The 17,605-nt window shown below is 41.5% G+C and overlaps 1 protein-coding gene across 4 annotated transcripts in view; it reads left to right on the top strand.

The window, feature by feature from the left end:
- TTLL11 (tubulin tyrosine ligase like 11) overlaps nucleotides 1-17,605 on the top strand; it is a 505,614-nt gene that overhangs the window by 192,855 nt on the left and 295,154 nt on the right. For all 4 annotated transcript variants that reach the window (XM_029612607.1, XM_029612608.1, XM_029612609.1 and 1 more), the window contains exon 4: nucleotides 8,498-9,073. In XM_029612607.1, coding sequence (XP_029468467.1) covers nucleotides 8,498-9,073 — 576 coding nt within the window. The remainder of the gene's footprint in view (nucleotides 1-8,497; nucleotides 9,074-17,605) is intronic.

Genomic DNA, 17,605 nt, shown 5'->3' with positions numbered 1-17,605 from the left:
GGGGCACTCCATGAAGTTAGCATGGGGCACATTTAAAACTAATCGGAGAAAGTTCTTTTTTACTCAACGCACAATTAAACTCTGGAATTTGTTGCCAGAGAATGTGATTCGTGCAGTTAGTATAGCTGTGTTTAAAAAAGGATTGGATAAGTTCTTGGAGGAGAAGTCCATTACCTGCTATTAAGTTCACTTAGAGAATAGCCACTGCCATTAGCAATGGTTACATGGAATAGACTTAGTTTTTGGGTACTTGCCAGGTTCTTATGGCCTGGATTGGCCACTGTTGGAAACAGGATGCTGGGCTTGATGGACCCTTGGTCTGACCCAGTATGGCATTTTCTTATGTTCTTATGTTCTTATGACCTGCTGAGCCGCTCCTTTCAGCCACATGAGTGGTCCCTCAATCCAGAGGTGGCGGCCAGGATTTTTCATCAGTGGAGTACCCCAGCTTGTAGATCTTTGCCTCCCCATACCACTAGAAGGTGAGCAGCTTCTGCTCCCTGACACTGGGGGGAGAACATCTGGCCTGAGACACACCTTCTCCCTTCACTGGGGAAAAGGTCTGCTGTACGCAAACCCTCCTCTCCCGCTCCTCTTGAAGACCTTGCTGAAGCTTCAACAGGACCGAGAGACCATGATCCTCATGGCACCTTACTGGCCTCAACAGGTCAGGTTCCCTCTCCTGCAGAATCTGTCGATTAGGGACCCCATGCAGCTGGGGACTGCGCCCGATCTGATAACTCAGAACCAGAGTACCCTGCACTATCTGAACTTTCGGGCATTAACCCTCACGGTATGGATATTGAGCACCTAGTTCTTCAGCCCCTAGACCTCTCAGACAGTGTCTCCTGGGTGCTGGTGGCTTCCAGAAAGTCTTCCACCAGAAAGTCTTTATAGTTTGAAATGGAAAAGATTCTCCACCTGGTGTGCGGGGTGTGATTTGGATCCATTCACATGCCCCCTTCCCAAACTGTTGGACTACTTGTGGCACCTTTCTGAGTCTGGGCTTCAAACCAGCTCAGTCAGGGTCCATCTGAGCACTGTTCGTGCATAACATCGGGGTGTCGCTGGCATGCCCATATCGGTGCAGCCTTTAGTGGGCCACTTTATAAGGGGCCTGCTTCGGTTGAAGCCTCCTATTGTGTCCTGGGACCTCAACATTGTCCTGGTGTGGCTCATGTGCCCTCCCTTCGAACTGTTGCGTTCCTGCGACCTGAAATTCCTCACCTGGAAAGTTATATTCCTAGTGGCGATTACTTCGGCTCGCAGAGTCAGTGAGCTTCAGGCCTTGGTTACGTACCCGTCCTACACGAGGTTTTTTAATGATCGTGTAGTCTTGCGTACACATCCTAAGTTTCTGCCTAAGGTTGTGACCGAGTACCACATCAGTCAATCGATTGTTTTATCCACCTTCTTTCCCAAGCCTCATTCCCATCCAGGGGAATGGGCCCTTCATACTTTGGACTGTAAGAGGGTTTTGGCTTTCTGTTTAGAACATACAGCCGTTTACAGGCAGTCCACTCAGCTCTTTGTATCCTTCGATACTAATCAGCTGGGAGTGGCGGTGGGTAAACAGACTCTATCCAACTGGCTGGTGGATTGCATTGCCTTTTGCTATGCACAAGCGGGCCTTCAGCTGCCAGGCCGCATCAAAGCTCACTCTGTGCGGGTCATGGCGACATCGGTGGTGTTACACGCTCCTCCTCCAGAGGGGAGGAGTTAGCAATCTGTTGTTGCTCACCCCGCCAGGAGGGCGAAGTTAGCAAACTGTTCTGCTTTTCTCCTGAAAGGGGGAGGAGTAGCAATCTGTCATGATATGCTCCTCCAGAGGGGAGGAGTTAGCTATCTGTAGTGCAAGAAGTAATCTGTTAGCGAACTGCTGTAAGGAAAGGAGGTAGCAATCTGTTATGGATCAACTCCCCAGGGAAGAGGAGTTGGCAATCTGTTCTATGACACTCTTCTGAGGAGAGGAGCTAACAATAGGTATATTGTACTTCGCTACTGAGATAGCAATTATCATGCCTCCGCTATGGAGTAGCAATCTGTTATATATATAGGCTGCTGGCAAGTCCCATAGAAGAGAGGGTAGCTATCTATATAATACTTCCGTAAGCGGTGTTAGTGGTCGGTAGTGGTTGGCTCCCGCAGAGTGATAGTAGTGTAAGGAATGACCACTTGGAGGAAATGGTGAATCCCTGGGCCGATGGCAGATGACAGCGCCCCCAGGAGGAGATCCTGAGAGGAACCACCGGCTAGGCTAGAATATGAAGTAAATACAAATAGTTCTTTATTAAGCTGGAAGCTGGACCACCAGGGGTGGCAGTAGTGAGTCGATGTGTTCGGCAGGGCTGAAGTCCTTCTGATACTGGAATGTAATCTCTGGGTCGTTGAGCTGTAGAGAGAGACTAGAAGTAGTGAGTAGACAGGGTATACTGGATACAAGATTGTACACTCACAATAGTAGATGTCTGCAATGGTCTCTATGCCACAGAGAGTGTTCAGTACATTCAGGAACAGGAGCCGTAGGCGAGCACTGGTTCCCACAAACAGTCTGTAATAAGAACTCACAATAGTAGTATATGAAATGGCTTCTAGAGTAGAAGAGAGTCTGTAAAGGATTCTAGGAACATGGGCCCTCGTGGAGCGAGTACCGATTCCTATCTGAAATCTTGCCAATGTAACTCTCGATCTCCGTACCTGCAATAGCATCTTGGATGGAAGCGCGTCTTCAGAGCTATAGGAATGTAGGCCCTCGTGGAGCGAGTACCGATTCCTATCTACAACAGAACTCACTGTGTTCATGTCCGCGATCGCTTCCAGGCAATGAGGAGTCTTCTGAGTATTCCAGCAATCTGAAATCAAGAAGAGAGAGCGGAACCCCCATGGAGCGGGTACTCCTGGTAAGTTTGAAAAGGCCGAGCAGTGGAGAAGGATTCCCCGGGCTGACTCGGATCGTTGTTGCAAGTATCGTGGACTGCCGAAGCAAGTCCTGTTGGAGTTCCTTGCTAACTTGTTAGAGGTTAGCAAACAAAGACCTTTTAAAGTGGAAATGGATGACGTCACTACGGGTGGACGCCCCTGAGGTTCGCGCCCTTGCTGGTACAAAGTCTGGAGCGCGTGTGCGCGTCCTTACGTCATCGGAAACATGGCGGATCCGTAGCGTTAAGCCAGCCCGGGGATACCGGGACCAAGAGGCAGGGAGAAGTCGCGGCTGCATCTGTCCATCAGAGCCGAAGGTAGTCGCTCCCAAGGTAGAGAGGGTGGAGCGAGGGGCGAGAAGAGGCACGAACTCCACAGGTGGCTCATCTCTGAGCGGTCCCCATCGTCGAAATTTACCGTGCCGCAATGTGGAGTTCTCTTCAAACCTTTGCGGCTCACTACTGCTTAGACAAAGATGGGCAACAGGACAGTGCCTTTGGTCAGTGCATCCTGCGCAATAATTTTCAAGCTTGAACACAACTATTCCTGCCTAGTACCCCGGTTGAACCCAAGCAGTCTCCTACCAATCAGTGGCACCACAGTTGTTTTGTGCCCGTTGGCACTTTGTTCGGCACCTGTTGGTCTCTCCTGTTGACTGAGACAGCCTGGAGCTTGGTATTCACCCACATTTGAGAACTCTCATCCTGCTTGTCCTAGGAGAAAGCGCAGTTGCTTACCTGTAACAGGTGTTCTGTCGTTATATCTACCACTTTTATGGGGAGGCTGTTCAATGCATCCTCTACCTCCTCTGTAAAGAAATACAGCATATCCTTAGATTATTCCTCCCTTTCACCCTCATCCCATGACCACTAATTCGAGAGCATCCTTTCCTTTGAAAGAGGCTCACCTCCTTTACATGGAAACCTTGGATGTATTTAAATGTCCATATCACATCTCCTGTATCCTGCCTTTCCTCTAGAACAGTGGTTCCCAAACTTGTCCTGGCGGACCCTCAACCAATCAGGTTTTCAGGATATCCATATTGAATATGCATGATCTAAATTTGCATGCACTACCTCTAACAGGCAAATTTTATCATGCATATTCAATGTGGATATCCTGAAAACCTGACTGGCTAAGGGTCCTCCAGGACAGGTTTGGGAATCTCTGCTCTAGAATATACTGTACATATTCAGATTTTTAAGTTTGTCCCCTTATGCTTTTACATGTGTAAAACCCAGTTTAAGCATGTAAATCCTTTTGAAAATTATCCCCTATGTTTTTAAGTTGATATACTATAAACCTCTGATATTATTTGCAAGGCTATACATGTAATGAAAATAATAAATTATATTATTAAAAAAACATGTAAGGCCAAATTGATGGCCCTAGCAGTAGCTTGATATGCTGCTGTGCAGACACCCAGGTTCAATTCTCAAACTCGGTTCATGGCACTTGGGTTGGGAGTGCTACACAGCCAGCAATCACAGCTCACAGGAGTCTAAGCCATTACTCATGATTGACAATTAAAAGCAGACTCTTAGTATGCCTTTATGCTGGGTTCTAGAGGGAACTATGGGCCTGAGTCATGAAATTGTTGCTAAAATGAACTGGGAAAGAGTGGAATAGGGAAGAAAATGGGAGAAGAAATCCCAATCTAAGCTGGGGCAGGTTCTAATTGAACTGGAAACCCAAGGAAGCAAAACAATATATTTAAAAAAATACTAGAATAATAACTTGTTTTATGACTCTAGGACCTGCATGTGTGAACACAGTAACATAGTAACGATGGCAGAAAAAGACCAAATAGTCCATTCAGCCTGCCCAGCAAGTTTTTTATGGAAGTAACTGCAGATTACCTCCAAGCCTTATATTAAGGGTAGTAATATTAACAATAAAAACCAAAACCAAGCACCTTCAAACAAACCAAAATTACTGCTAACATTTTTTACAGGATGAGCAGCCTTCTTGATAATTCAGACAATGCTGCTTGAATGTGCTTTGCTTTTGGACATGGCTGTAGAGGTAGTCCTGAACGTTTCCCCTACTGTCCACATTAGTGCCCTGGACCATAAAAGTCAGGCTCCCCCCCACCTCCCAGTCAAAGTGGAGAGCGATGTTGCAGTGTGTGGGTTATTTTTCCCTATATGCATCACCCTGCACTTGTCCACATTAAATTTCATCTGCCATTTAGATGCTAAATCTTCCAGTCTTGCTAGGTCCTCCTGCAATTTATCACAATGCACATATGATTTAACTACTCTGAATAATTTTGTGTCATCTGCAAATCTGATCAACTTACTTGTGGTATTTTTATTTATGTATTTATGTATTTAACGTTTTTATATACCGAACATTTGTATTCACTTCACGTAGGTTTACATTATAAGTGAGGACCAGGTATTAATCCTAGTTCAATAAACATATTAAATTCAGTATTTCAAAGGAAAAGGTAAAAAACTATAAAATTACATTAATAAAACATGTAATAGTTTAAAAGTAATGAAACTTTTAAAATATCAAAATGATGTTGAAATGCCCATAAATTACTAGAAAAATAAGGGTAATAATAAAAACAGAATAAAACTAATTTAAAAATATTACAAAATAATAAAAATACAATTTTTTACATACCAAAGTACAATAACTAAAAATAAAATCACTTTCCAGATCATTTATAAATATACTGAAAAGCACTGGATCCAAGTACAGATCCAGAAGGCACTCCACTGTTTACGTTTTACCACTGAGAAAAAAAGTAGAAGATTTGTGAGGCAAGACTTCCCTTGGATAAATCCATGCCAATTGTGTTCCATTAAACCATATCTTTCTATATGTTCTGTGATTTTGTCCTTCAGAGTAGTATCCACTGTTTTTCCCAGCTCCAAAGTCAGGCTCACTAGTCTATAGTTTTCCGGATCACCCCTGGAGCCCTTTTTAAATATCGAGGTTACATTGCCACCCTCCACTCTTCAAGTACAATGGACAATTTTAATGACAGGTTACACGTTTACAAATAGACCTGAAATTTCATTTTTTAGTTCTTTCAGAACCCTGATGTCCATACATCTGGTCCAGGCGATTTGCCACACTTTGTCAATATTTTTGGATAATTTTTATAAAAGGTATCCGAACCTGCAAAGAATTCAGCTTTCTCCAAGACCAACGGGGCTATGAGAGAGCACTGCACTGCATCTTCTCAGTGAGAGCATTCAAATCCAAAAGTTGACAGGAGTTGGGTGGCACCTTATAGACTAACCAATTTATTGAAGCATGAACTTCCGAGGACAGTGTCTACTTCGTCATGCACCTGACAAAGTGGACACTGTCCTCAAAGCTCATGCTTCAATAAATTGGTTAGTCTATATGGTGCAACCCAACTCCTCATTTTTTTGCTACACCAAACTAACACAGTTATCCCTCAGAAGGTTTGTTAGATCCAAAATGTGTGACATGATCATTTTTTTTCTACTGCTAAAAGCTAGAGTGTTTCCTGCTGCTGAAATAATTTGTCAGAAGGAAAATCAAGTGCATATTTTCAGATCCAAGCTGTACCACAGAAAAATATAAAAGTACACTGTAATGGGCCAGCTGGTTGCAATTTCTAGCCTGAATGACTAGAAAAGCTAAATTGTTATCCAAATCATGTCCGGGATCTAAATTCTCTGCCTTGCCCCAATCCAAAGCTTAAAAGTACACAGTTTTGAGGTTGTGAGAATGGGTGCAAATTCTGTTCCCTCTTTGTAAATGTGGCTTATAATGTTTTTTGTAGTTATTAATAGCTGTCTTATAAAGTTTTTGCTAGCTCACATGCCTAGATAATACAAGATGTTCAATTAAGTTTAAAAACAAGTATTTCTAAATTCAGTTTGATGCATCTCCTGCTGTGCTTTCTTACTAGCACCTTTTACACTTTTAAGTGTTAGTTTCCTCTAAGTTTTAATGAACATGCAAAGAAGAATTACACTGGAAACAACATTAAGATTTTTACAAGGGCTTATACCCATTGCTATACATGTAAAACTTCACACTGCACTTTACTTGACAAGGCAATTTCATATATATATGTATGTGTATATCTATATATAATATAGTTATAGATATACAGAGATCTCTACCTATATATCTCTATCTATCTTGATAGAGATAGATAGATATGCTCAGCAGAAAAAACGAGCTGATATTGCCCCTGTATAAGCTCCTGGTGAGATCTCTTTTGGAATACTGTGTACAGTTCTGGAAACTGCACCTTCAAAAGGATATAAACTGGTTGACATTGTTCCAGAGATGATCAGGTACCAGCTGTAACCGCATTACATTCTTGCTTTTCAGAAGTTGCCTCCTTGGTTATAATCTTGCATTTTAAAGTTAAATTTAACCCAATATGAATCTTTCTAAATTGATGCTCTTTTTCTTTTCTCATGAGTCTACTTGAAGTCTGAGGAGGAGGTGCGTAGCCTGGTGGTGTACTTACTCTAAATTATGTACGGAACTCCAGGACTTCTCAATTGTCAAAGCTACTTTCATGCATTTTCATCAAATTAAGCAGCTTTGTCCATTCTGCTTAAAAAAAAAAAAAGAAAAAAGACTTAACTATTGTTTGCTGCACACTCATTACGAGTAGAATACTGTCAGAGTCCCCTTCTCAGATTTTTAAAGTATCTTCAGCTTCTCCAAAGTACGGCTGCCAAATCTTTGTCAGGTGCAAAGACTATTAACCATATTTCACCATTAGCAGAACTGTATAGGTTCCCGGTACTTTGGATAGTTATATTTAAGATAGCAATATTTGCATTCAACTGTTTGTATCAGATGGGCCTGAAGTATCTCACTGATTTGTTGATGCATTACTTGCTGCCTAGGATGCTTCATTCTTCTCAGCAGGCCATTTGAATGTTCTGCTGCCTCATTTGACAAAGTAACATGTAAAACTGCCTTGTGAAATCTCATGCCATTTCAGATTAATTTTCAATCATTTTGTCTCTTAGGAAGAAACCCCAAACTTGGTATTTTGAACAGGCCATTGGTGGAGGTTTATAATATTGAGGCCTGCTAAGTCTCCCTGGGGCTACTAATTGAAATGCTTGCAAGCTTTTGGCACAGTGGGGGATTAACAAGATAAGTTTTACAGTAAGATACTGTAGGGGTAATTTTATTTTAATATGTTTGTTGTTATATGGATTTTGTATTTTTGGGCTATATATTGTGTGTGTGATTTTTTTTTTTTTTTTAATTGTAAACCACTTAAAGATTTCTTTGAGATGGCATAACAAAACTCAATAAATAGCTCAATAGCAGCCAGTTCTGTTTGACCTGGAAACCCAAAAGAGCTGGCCAAAAAGAATGAAAAACAGTAGTGAAGGTAACCTTTACAACTGTGTCTGTATCTTTTCAATTAGAATTAATATTTATGGAGAACTTGCAGTGTTATATTGAGAAGCAAATGTACAATCAGTGTTCTAGGGGTTATATATCTGCAGATGACCATTTTAATACAGCCACTTACTGTATATTGGAATGTTGCCTTAAAGCACTGATTTATCATTAATTTTCTTCTTCATCCTTTGTCTCTATTCAGGTAAATAAGGTGAAAGGAAATGACCCATCTTGGAAGCCTACTTTCATTGTAAAACCTGATGGTGGGTGTCAAGGTGATGGAATCTACCTCATTAAAGACCCAACTAACATTCGAGTGATGGGAAGTATGCAGAACAGACCAGCTGTGGTTCAAGAATATATCAGCAAACCATTGCTTGTTGACAAACTGAAATTTGACATTCGCCTGTATGTTGTACTTAAATCTTTAGAACCACTAGAAATTTATATAGCCAAAGAAGGATTATCAAGGTTTTGCACAGAGCCATATCAAGAGCCCACCCCGAAAAACCTACACCATATATTTATGCACTTAACAAACTATTCCCTGAATATTCATAGTGGCAATTTTGTCCACTCTGACAATGCAAACACTGGCAGCAAAAGGACTTTCTCAAGTATTCTTCACAGGCTTTCTGCCAAAGGGGTGGATGTGAAGAAATTGTGGTCGGATATAATTTCGCTGGTAATCAAGACTGTTATTGCACTGACTCCAGATCTAAAGGTTTATTACCAAGCTGACATACCACCAGGGAAACCTGGACCTTCGTGCTTCCAGGTAAGTTGAAAATGTTTCTATAAAGGCTCATCCTTTCTACTGTTTGAATATTGCATTCACAGGTCAGCTAAGTAACTGTAAGGGAATAATTCTAATAGCACATTTGTTGTTCAAATTCCAGCAGACAAAAGGGCTATCATAGAACTCTTAAATATTGACTAGTGGCCCACTTCTTGAATTGGCACACTCATTTGAAACTAAGAGCTGCCGAGGTGGAAATGGTCTTATTAATCCCAGGGGTATAATAGATAGATAATTACATTATTGTATTTTGTTTCCTCATCAGTATTATATTTTAAAATGTTCTAATCTTACAGGCTGCCCTTTACCTTTCAAAAGTATCCACGGCACATCTACTATCAAGCACAAATTTACTAATTAGGTTGGGCATCTTTGTAAGCTGTGTTAAATGTTATAGGACCAACAAAAAGATGTTTACTATTTGAGCTTTTAAGCATTGCTAGGTGAAATGAACTTGTGAAATGCTGGTCTCCTTTCAAAAGAGCAAAGAGGCCTCCAGGAAACCCCAGCAGGGGGAAATTTTAAAGAAAAATTAGTTTTAATGATTTTCAAATGTCTGTCTTTGGCAGGAGTGTTTATATACAGGGTGGCAGGAGCAGAATGATATGGGGATCAGAATCAGCTATACAACTTTCTGGGTGTTTGCTATAGGAATCCTTTGGGGGGATACTGCCCCAGTATACTGTGAGACTGACTTTTTTTTTTTTTTATTTACCTAGGTTATTCTGTTGACACCCATTCATAAACTGACATCAGCTCCATGTGGTATGGAAGCTAAGAAAAATATAAAAAGACATTTAAGAATTTAAAATGTCCCTATTTGGCCTTTTTCCTTAGTTTGGGAGCTTTTTAGAGCAATGCTTGAATAAAACTGCCCAGGAGCTAGCAAATAATTTTCCCCTAATTGCTAACTTTTCACACCAACAATGAATAGAGAACTCAAGTGAACCCACTTGTCATTCATTGAAAACCTAAGATATTTTTAAATTATAGATAAGGTGGCCACTGAAGTGAAAGCTCAAATTACCACAGTGTATTGATTGCAATTGCCCGTGATGGACATAGATTAAGACCCTCCAATCTATTGATGAAGTCCACACTGCTGCATTTGTGACCTTGCAGGGGTCTAGTTAGATGACAGAGTAAAAAGTGAAAGAGGTTTTGTGGAAGCTCTGCTGTTGACTATTAATGAAACAAGAAGGCTGTTAACAAAGGAAAAGGTTGTGCTCCCTTTTAACATTTCTGAAACACATTGGCTTTTGTGTGGCACATTCTCTGTAACGAGATCCTTACAAAATGAATTGTGTCTGCAGTGAACTTTTGGCATATTTTCTGGCTGGTTCCACAGGCGCAGCTTAATTAAATCAAGAACACCTGTAACTTGTTTTCAGGCAGAAGGAAAGATATACAGCCCAAGCTAGGAAAAAAAGCAGCAGCATTCCTGATCCAAAACAGGACTGAATCCACAGTGAACAGATAAAAACCTTGTTAGAGGCTTGGTAGATTAGCCACCCTGTCTGTGAGAGATAAGTAGCCTCCATGGAGGCACTGGAGCCAATTTTGGCACATCATTAAGGGTGCTGAACTCAACATAAATTACAGCACCTAGAGCATAAAAGAAATAGTGGGTGGTGGGTATGAGTGACTAGCCTGTATTTACATACTCAGGTGCAGGTAATATGGATTCAAAAGAAAAGCTAGGGAAGCACTCGAAATCCCACCATCCTCCTTCCCTTCCCCATTCCCAGCTCATCCTCCTCCCCTTTCCCATTCACACTATTGTCTCTCCTAAAAACACTTGCCTGACCCCATCACTCTCTCAAGCCCCCGTTTTTATCTCACATTCTCCTAATCCTCTTCACTTTTTTCCCCCTCCCTGCCTTACTCTCTGCACTTTTTAAGTTCTCCTGCATGGGCATACATTAACTTTTATATTTTGGGTCAGAGGGTTTTAACACCTCTGCTTACTCCACTCCCTTCTCCCTCTTACCTTGCTCTGCTTCCAATTTCCCCATGACCTCCCAGTTCCTCTTCCCATCCCATACATAACTCCCAGCAGGTTCCTCATCACTCCTCCATAGCCAGATCTGTTCCTCTGCAGACTTAGTTCACTTATCCCTTCACTGCTCCCCATCCTTCACCCCTTCTCAGCATGTTTGGCTTTCCTTCATTGACAGGCTCAGCTCACCTCTGTTTGTGATTTCCCCTCCTCCACAGGCTTGGATCACTTTCTTGCTCTGCCCTCCCTGAGACCAGGTATAGCCAGAGGCGTAGAGTATTTGGCACCTGGGGAGGATACTTCTTTAGCACCCCCCTCCCAATATATAACTTTAAAATTTCCTAAACTGATAAAATATTTCAGAACAGCAGACACATCAAATAACGCCCAATAATTAAAACTAAGAAGGATTTTAAAAGTCTTCTGCTCTCCATATCTTTCATCCTAAGATTGTTGTAGACTGGGGGTACGCATGCACACACACAAGCATACATACAATATTCTCCCTCTCCCTCATACACACACATACATGCTTAGTGAGAGACAGAGGGAGCATGTGTGTTTGTGAGAGATACACACACACAAACTTTCTCTGTACCTGTCTCACACACAGACAAATTTCCTCTGTCTCTCTCTCACACGCTAATTCACTCTTGCTCTCTCTCAAACTGAACTGGAAAAAACAAGCCACATGTCTGTATGCAGTGCACCAATGGAAAAGCAGAAAATCACTATTTCTCAAAACAATGCAATCAAGAAATATAAATCAATCATAATAGAAAAACCATACTAAAACATATACATTTCAAAACAGCTGATGAATAGAATAATAATAATCAATAATTTGAAGCTCCTGTACAAATTTTTAAAAATTTCCTAAACAATAAAATATTTCAAAACAGCAGACATCAAATAAAACCCAGTAATTAAAACTAATAAGGATTTTAAAAATCCCCCACTCTCCATACCTTTCACCCTGAGATTGTCATGAACTGGGGGTACACACACACAGAGACACAAACAAAATATTCTCCCAGTCTCTTACAGGCATACACACTTGGTGAGAGACAGAGGGAGCTTGAGTGTGTGTATGAAATAGACACGTTTCCTCCTTCTCTCTCACACATATATGCTTCCTCTTTATCTCTCACACAGGATTCCTGTCTCACCCATGCACACATACACATGCTTCCTCTCTCACCCCCACCTCTGCACACAGGCACCCTCTCACACATATGCACCCACAGGCACCCACACACTCACTCTTCTATACACTCACCATCTCATACACATACAGACATCCTCTGATTATATATACGCATGCACACCCTCTCAAACATGCATGCACGCCCTCTCATACCCACTCATACATACCCCCACACAGTCACGCGCTCGCACACCCTCTCATACACACACACCCACGCGCACCCATACCCTCATACACTGGCACTTACTCTCACAGGGGCCAGTCTCTTCCTTCTTCGGCCACTGGCAGCACTGGCAACATTGGGTCTGTTCTTTGCTGCCATGCCGGTGGCACTGCTGGCCTCTACCATTGCAGCTTCTTGCTTTTGTTTTCGAGGTTTTCCCTGCCACGTCACTGTTACGCACCACCGCAGGACCTTTCTGCCAGTGGCAATGGCACCCAGGGAAGGATTGCAGGAAAATATTGGTCCGGGGGATTTTTTTTCAAAACTGGCCCATGGGGTATCTGACGCCTTCACGCATTTTCCCTGCTGCAAATGTATCAACAGCTTCCAAAAGCACACTAAGTCATCTCTGAAACCCAGCAGAATTGAGCCAAAACATCTCCAAAATAAACTTAATCTTTCCTCAATAACTAAGAAGTTGAACAGAGTTGCAGCTCCCATTCTATCCATGCAAACTGGTTGGGCCCCCTACATATCTGCTTATAACTTTTATAGAGATATATTCTGGATTCCTGGTCTGGCTCTTGAACCAGTTGCAAGTAATGACACTGCCAACCAGTGTCAGACACATGCTCAACCCCAAACAGATTTTTTTAGATTGCAGAAACTTTATTGGCACATACACACTAACAATGACAGACATACTCTTTTTTCAGACACACCCACACACTGAAAGTGTGTCTGTCTGTGTCAGAGACAAAAATGCCCCCCCCCCCCTCCACACACACACACACTCCCTCTCACAGACAAAGTGTGTATGGGTGTGTGTCTCTCTCTGTGACACAGACACACAAACACTCTCTCTGACATGCACCTTTTGTGTACTACTGCTGATGTGCTCACAAAGTGAATGCCCCGAGTCTAGCATTGCTGCATCATGGTGTAAAGTTCTTGCTTGCTGCCAGCCCTTCCCTATTCTGTAGCAGCCCTCTCCCTTTCCCAATCTCATTCTCTAAGAGATTCTATGATTCCAGGGCCAGCGGCTTCTCTCAGCTCAGTGCAATCACCTCAGACAGACGACTCCCCAACACTGCATAGGCACTTTCTCCTGGCTTACCCCCTTCTGAACTGTACCTGTAGCTTGCCTCCACTTCTCCGCAACCCCCCTCCCCCATCACCACCACTCCAGTGCATTTGCAATGACAGCAAGCTACACAGTCTGCTGCTTTTATGGTTCCCCAGGCTCTGCTCTGCCTCCCGACTTCAGGGGAGTAGGGACAAGAAGTGACCCCCTACTGTTCCCTGGGCTTATAAAAACAGAAAATTAAGCCCTGGCTGAGACTGGGGTTATTTCCCAATAACCCAAAGTAGCACAGCTCCAGATGGAATCCTACTTTCTCTTATGGAGCCAATGCAGCCAGAGCTGGTGCGAGGATATTAGGTGTTATAGGCAAACCTTACAGCTTTGAGCACACACTCCTGCTCCCACCCTTCCCACAAATAAATTAAAAATATTTATTTATAGTAACAGATTTTCTATGAAAAAGAACATTCAGTGTTGTAAGGTAAAAATATCACTTAAGAACATAAGAAATTGCCCATGCTCGGTCAGACCAAGGGTCCATCAAGCCCAGCATCCTGTTTCCAACAGAGGCCAAACCAGGTCACAAGAACCTGGCAAGTACCCAAACACCAAGAAGATCCCATGCTACTGAGGCAATTAATAGCAGTGGCTATTAGCTAAGTACACTTGATTAATAACAGTTAATGGCCTTCTCCTACAAGAACTTATCCAAACCTTTTTTGAACCCACTACACTAACTGCACTAACCACTTCCTCTGGAAAAAATTCCAGAGCTTAATTGTGCGTTGAGTGAAAAAGAATTTTCTCCGATTAGTCTTAAATGAGCTACTTGCTAACTTCATGGAATGCCCCCTAGTCCTTCTATTATCTGAAAATGTAAATAACCAATTCACATCTACTCATTCTAGATCTCTCATGATCTTAAAGACCTCTAACATATCCCCTCTCAGCCGTCTCTTCTCTAAGCTGAACAGCCCCAAATTCTTCATTCTTTCCTCATATGGGAGTTGTTCCATCCCCTTTATCATTTTGGTTGCCCTTCTCTGTACTTTCTCCATCGCAACTATATCTTTTTTTGAGATGCGGTGACCAGAATTGTACACAGTATTCAAGGTGCGGTCTCACCATGGAGCAATACAGAGGCATTATGATATTTTCCGTTTTATTAACCATTCCCTTCCTAATACTTCCTAACATTCTGTTTGCTTTTTTGACTGCTGCAGCACACTGAGCCGACGATTTCAAAGTATTATCCACTATGATGCCTAGATCTTTTTCCTGGGTGGTAGCTCCTAATATGGAACCTAACATCGTGTAACTACAGCAAGGGTTATTTTTCCCTATATGCAACACCTTGCACTTGTCCACATTAAATTTCATCTGCCATTTGGATGCCCAATCTTCCAGTCTTGCAAGGTCCTCCTGTAATGTATCGCAATCCTCTTTTGATTTAACTACTCTGAATAATTTTGTTTCATCTGCAAATTTGATAACCTCACTCGTCGCATTCCTTTCCAGATCATTTATAAATATATTGGAAACAGGATGCTGGGCTTGATGGACCCTTGGTCTGACCCAGCACGGCAATTTCTTCTGTTCTTCTGAAAAGCACCGGTCCAAGTACAGATCCCTGAGGCACTCCACTGTTTACCCTTTTCCACTGAGAAAATTGATCATTTAATCCTACTCTCTGTTTCCTGCCTTTTAATCAGTTTGTAATCCACAAAAGGACATCGCCTCCTTTCCCATGAATTTTTAGATTTCTTAGAAGCCTCTCATGAGGGACTTTGTCAAACGCCTTCTGAAAATCCAAATATACTACATCTACTGGTTCGCCTGTATCCACATGTTTATTAACCCCTCCAAAAAAATGAAGCAGATTTGTTAGGCAATACTTCCTATGAGTAAATCCATGTTGACTGTGTTCCATTAAACCCTGTCTTTCTATATGCTCTATGATTTATGCTCTATGATTTTGATCTTTAGAATAATTTCCACTATTTTTCCTGGCACTGAAGTCAGGCTCACTGGTCTATAGTTTCCCGGATTGCCCCTGGAGCCCTTTTTAAATATTGGGGTTACATTGGCCACACTTCAATCTTCAGGTACAATAGATGATTTTAATGATAGGTTATAAATTTTAACTAATAGATCAGAAATTTCATTTTTGAGTTCCTTCAGTACCCTAGATTGCATACCATCCGGTCCAGGTGATTTGCTACTCTTTAGTTTGTCAATCTGGCCTGCTACATCTTCCAGGTTCACAGTGATTTTGTTCAATTCATCTGGCTCATCACCACTGAAAACCATTTCCGGAACTGGTATCTCCCCAACATCCTCATTGGTAAACACGGAAGCAAAGAATTCATTTAGTCTTTCTGCAATGGCCGTATCTTCCCTAAGAGCCTCTTTAACCCCTCTGTCATCTAACGGTCCAACTGACTCCCTCACAGGTTTCTTTCTTCGGATATATTTTAAAGAGTTTTTATTATGAGTTTTTGTCTCTATTGTCAACTTCAGTTCAAATTCTCTCTTTGCCTGTCTTATCAATGTTTTACATTTAACTTGACAATGCTTATGCTTTATCCTATTTTCTTCAGATGGATCCTTTTTCCAATTTTTAAAGGATTTTTTTTTGGCTAAAATAGCCTCTTTCACCTCACCTTTTAACCATGCCGTTAATCATTTTGCCTTCCTTCCACCTTTCTTAATGCGTGAAATACACCTGGACTGCGCATCTAGGATTGTATTTTTAAACAATGTCCATGCCTGTTCAACACTTTTAACCTTTGCAGCTGCACCTTTCAGTTTTTTTCCAACTATTTTCCTCAATTTATCAAAGTTTCCCATTTGAAAATTTAGTGTTAGAGTTGTAGATTTACTTATTGTCCCCTTCCAGTTATCAATTTAAATTTGGTCATGTTATGATCATTATTGCCAAGTGGCCCCACCACCGTTACCTCAGTCACCAAATCCTGCATTCCACTAAGAATTAAATCTAAAATAGCTCCCTCTCTTGTTGGTTCCTGAACCAATTGCTTCATGAAGCAGTCATTTATTACATCCAGGAACTTTATGTATATTATTTACATGCACTACTGTGGTACCAGCCGGAAAACTCTACAAAAAAGACACCTGCAGTCATATGGTATTGAGACTATTGTAAAGCATGTCTGCCCTCAGAAAACTTCAGATAAATTTAATTACAATAGTAAACCTCCCATACAAGAACCGCACTAACTGGCAGCACTCGAACAGTAACAACCCTACCTATGAAAAGGCAAACAGAACAACCCAAGCTGAAACTACATGCTTGAAAAATTCCTCACTTCAGTCACACATGCAGAACACAGATGGACCCTCACCAAATACAGAATAAAGAGACAAGGTATAACTAGAAACATTCAGACAAAAACTGAATTGTAAACCGTAACAAGACAGACTCCTTATGAGGTGCAACAATGTAAAAACAGAAACATCACATTTCTCATTAAACATCAAACAATAAAATCAAGATGTATGAACCATCAATCATAATAGGAAAACCATAATCATAAAAAGAATATTTAAAACAGCTGATGAAAAGAATATCCAATAATTATTTTTTAAATTATTCCTAAATACCCTTAAAAGCAGAATGTAAACCAAATAAATAAAATATTTAAAAACAGAAGACATCAAATAACACCCAATTATTAAAACTAATAAGGATAAAAAAAAATCCCCTGCTCTCCATACCTGGGAGCTTTTGATTTCACGTCACCCTGAGACTATCATGGATTAGTTCGGGGAGGGAGTGATACAATTTTCTCCTCTGTCTCTCACATACCCATATTCTCCAATACACATACTTGCTTACTTACACATCCTCACACACATGTTCTCTCTCATATGTGCTCTCACATTTTCTCTCACACATACATGCACATACATTCTCTCTCATGCACACTCTCTCCCCAGAACATACAACAGAGGCTTCCTCAGGCCTGTAAAGCTTCTTTCTCACATACTCATGCAGTCTTACATGCTATTTGCTCGCATGCACACTTGCTTTCTTG

The sequence above is a fragment of the Rhinatrema bivittatum genome, chromosome 8 (assembly GCF_901001135.1).
Source record: "Rhinatrema bivittatum chromosome 8, aRhiBiv1.1, whole genome shotgun sequence".
In the NCBI taxonomy this organism is placed as follows: Eukaryota; Metazoa; Chordata; class Amphibia; order Gymnophiona; family Rhinatrematidae; genus Rhinatrema; species Rhinatrema bivittatum.
Note: the sequence above shows the minus strand (reverse complement) of the source record. Positions and strands in the feature narration are given on the sequence as shown.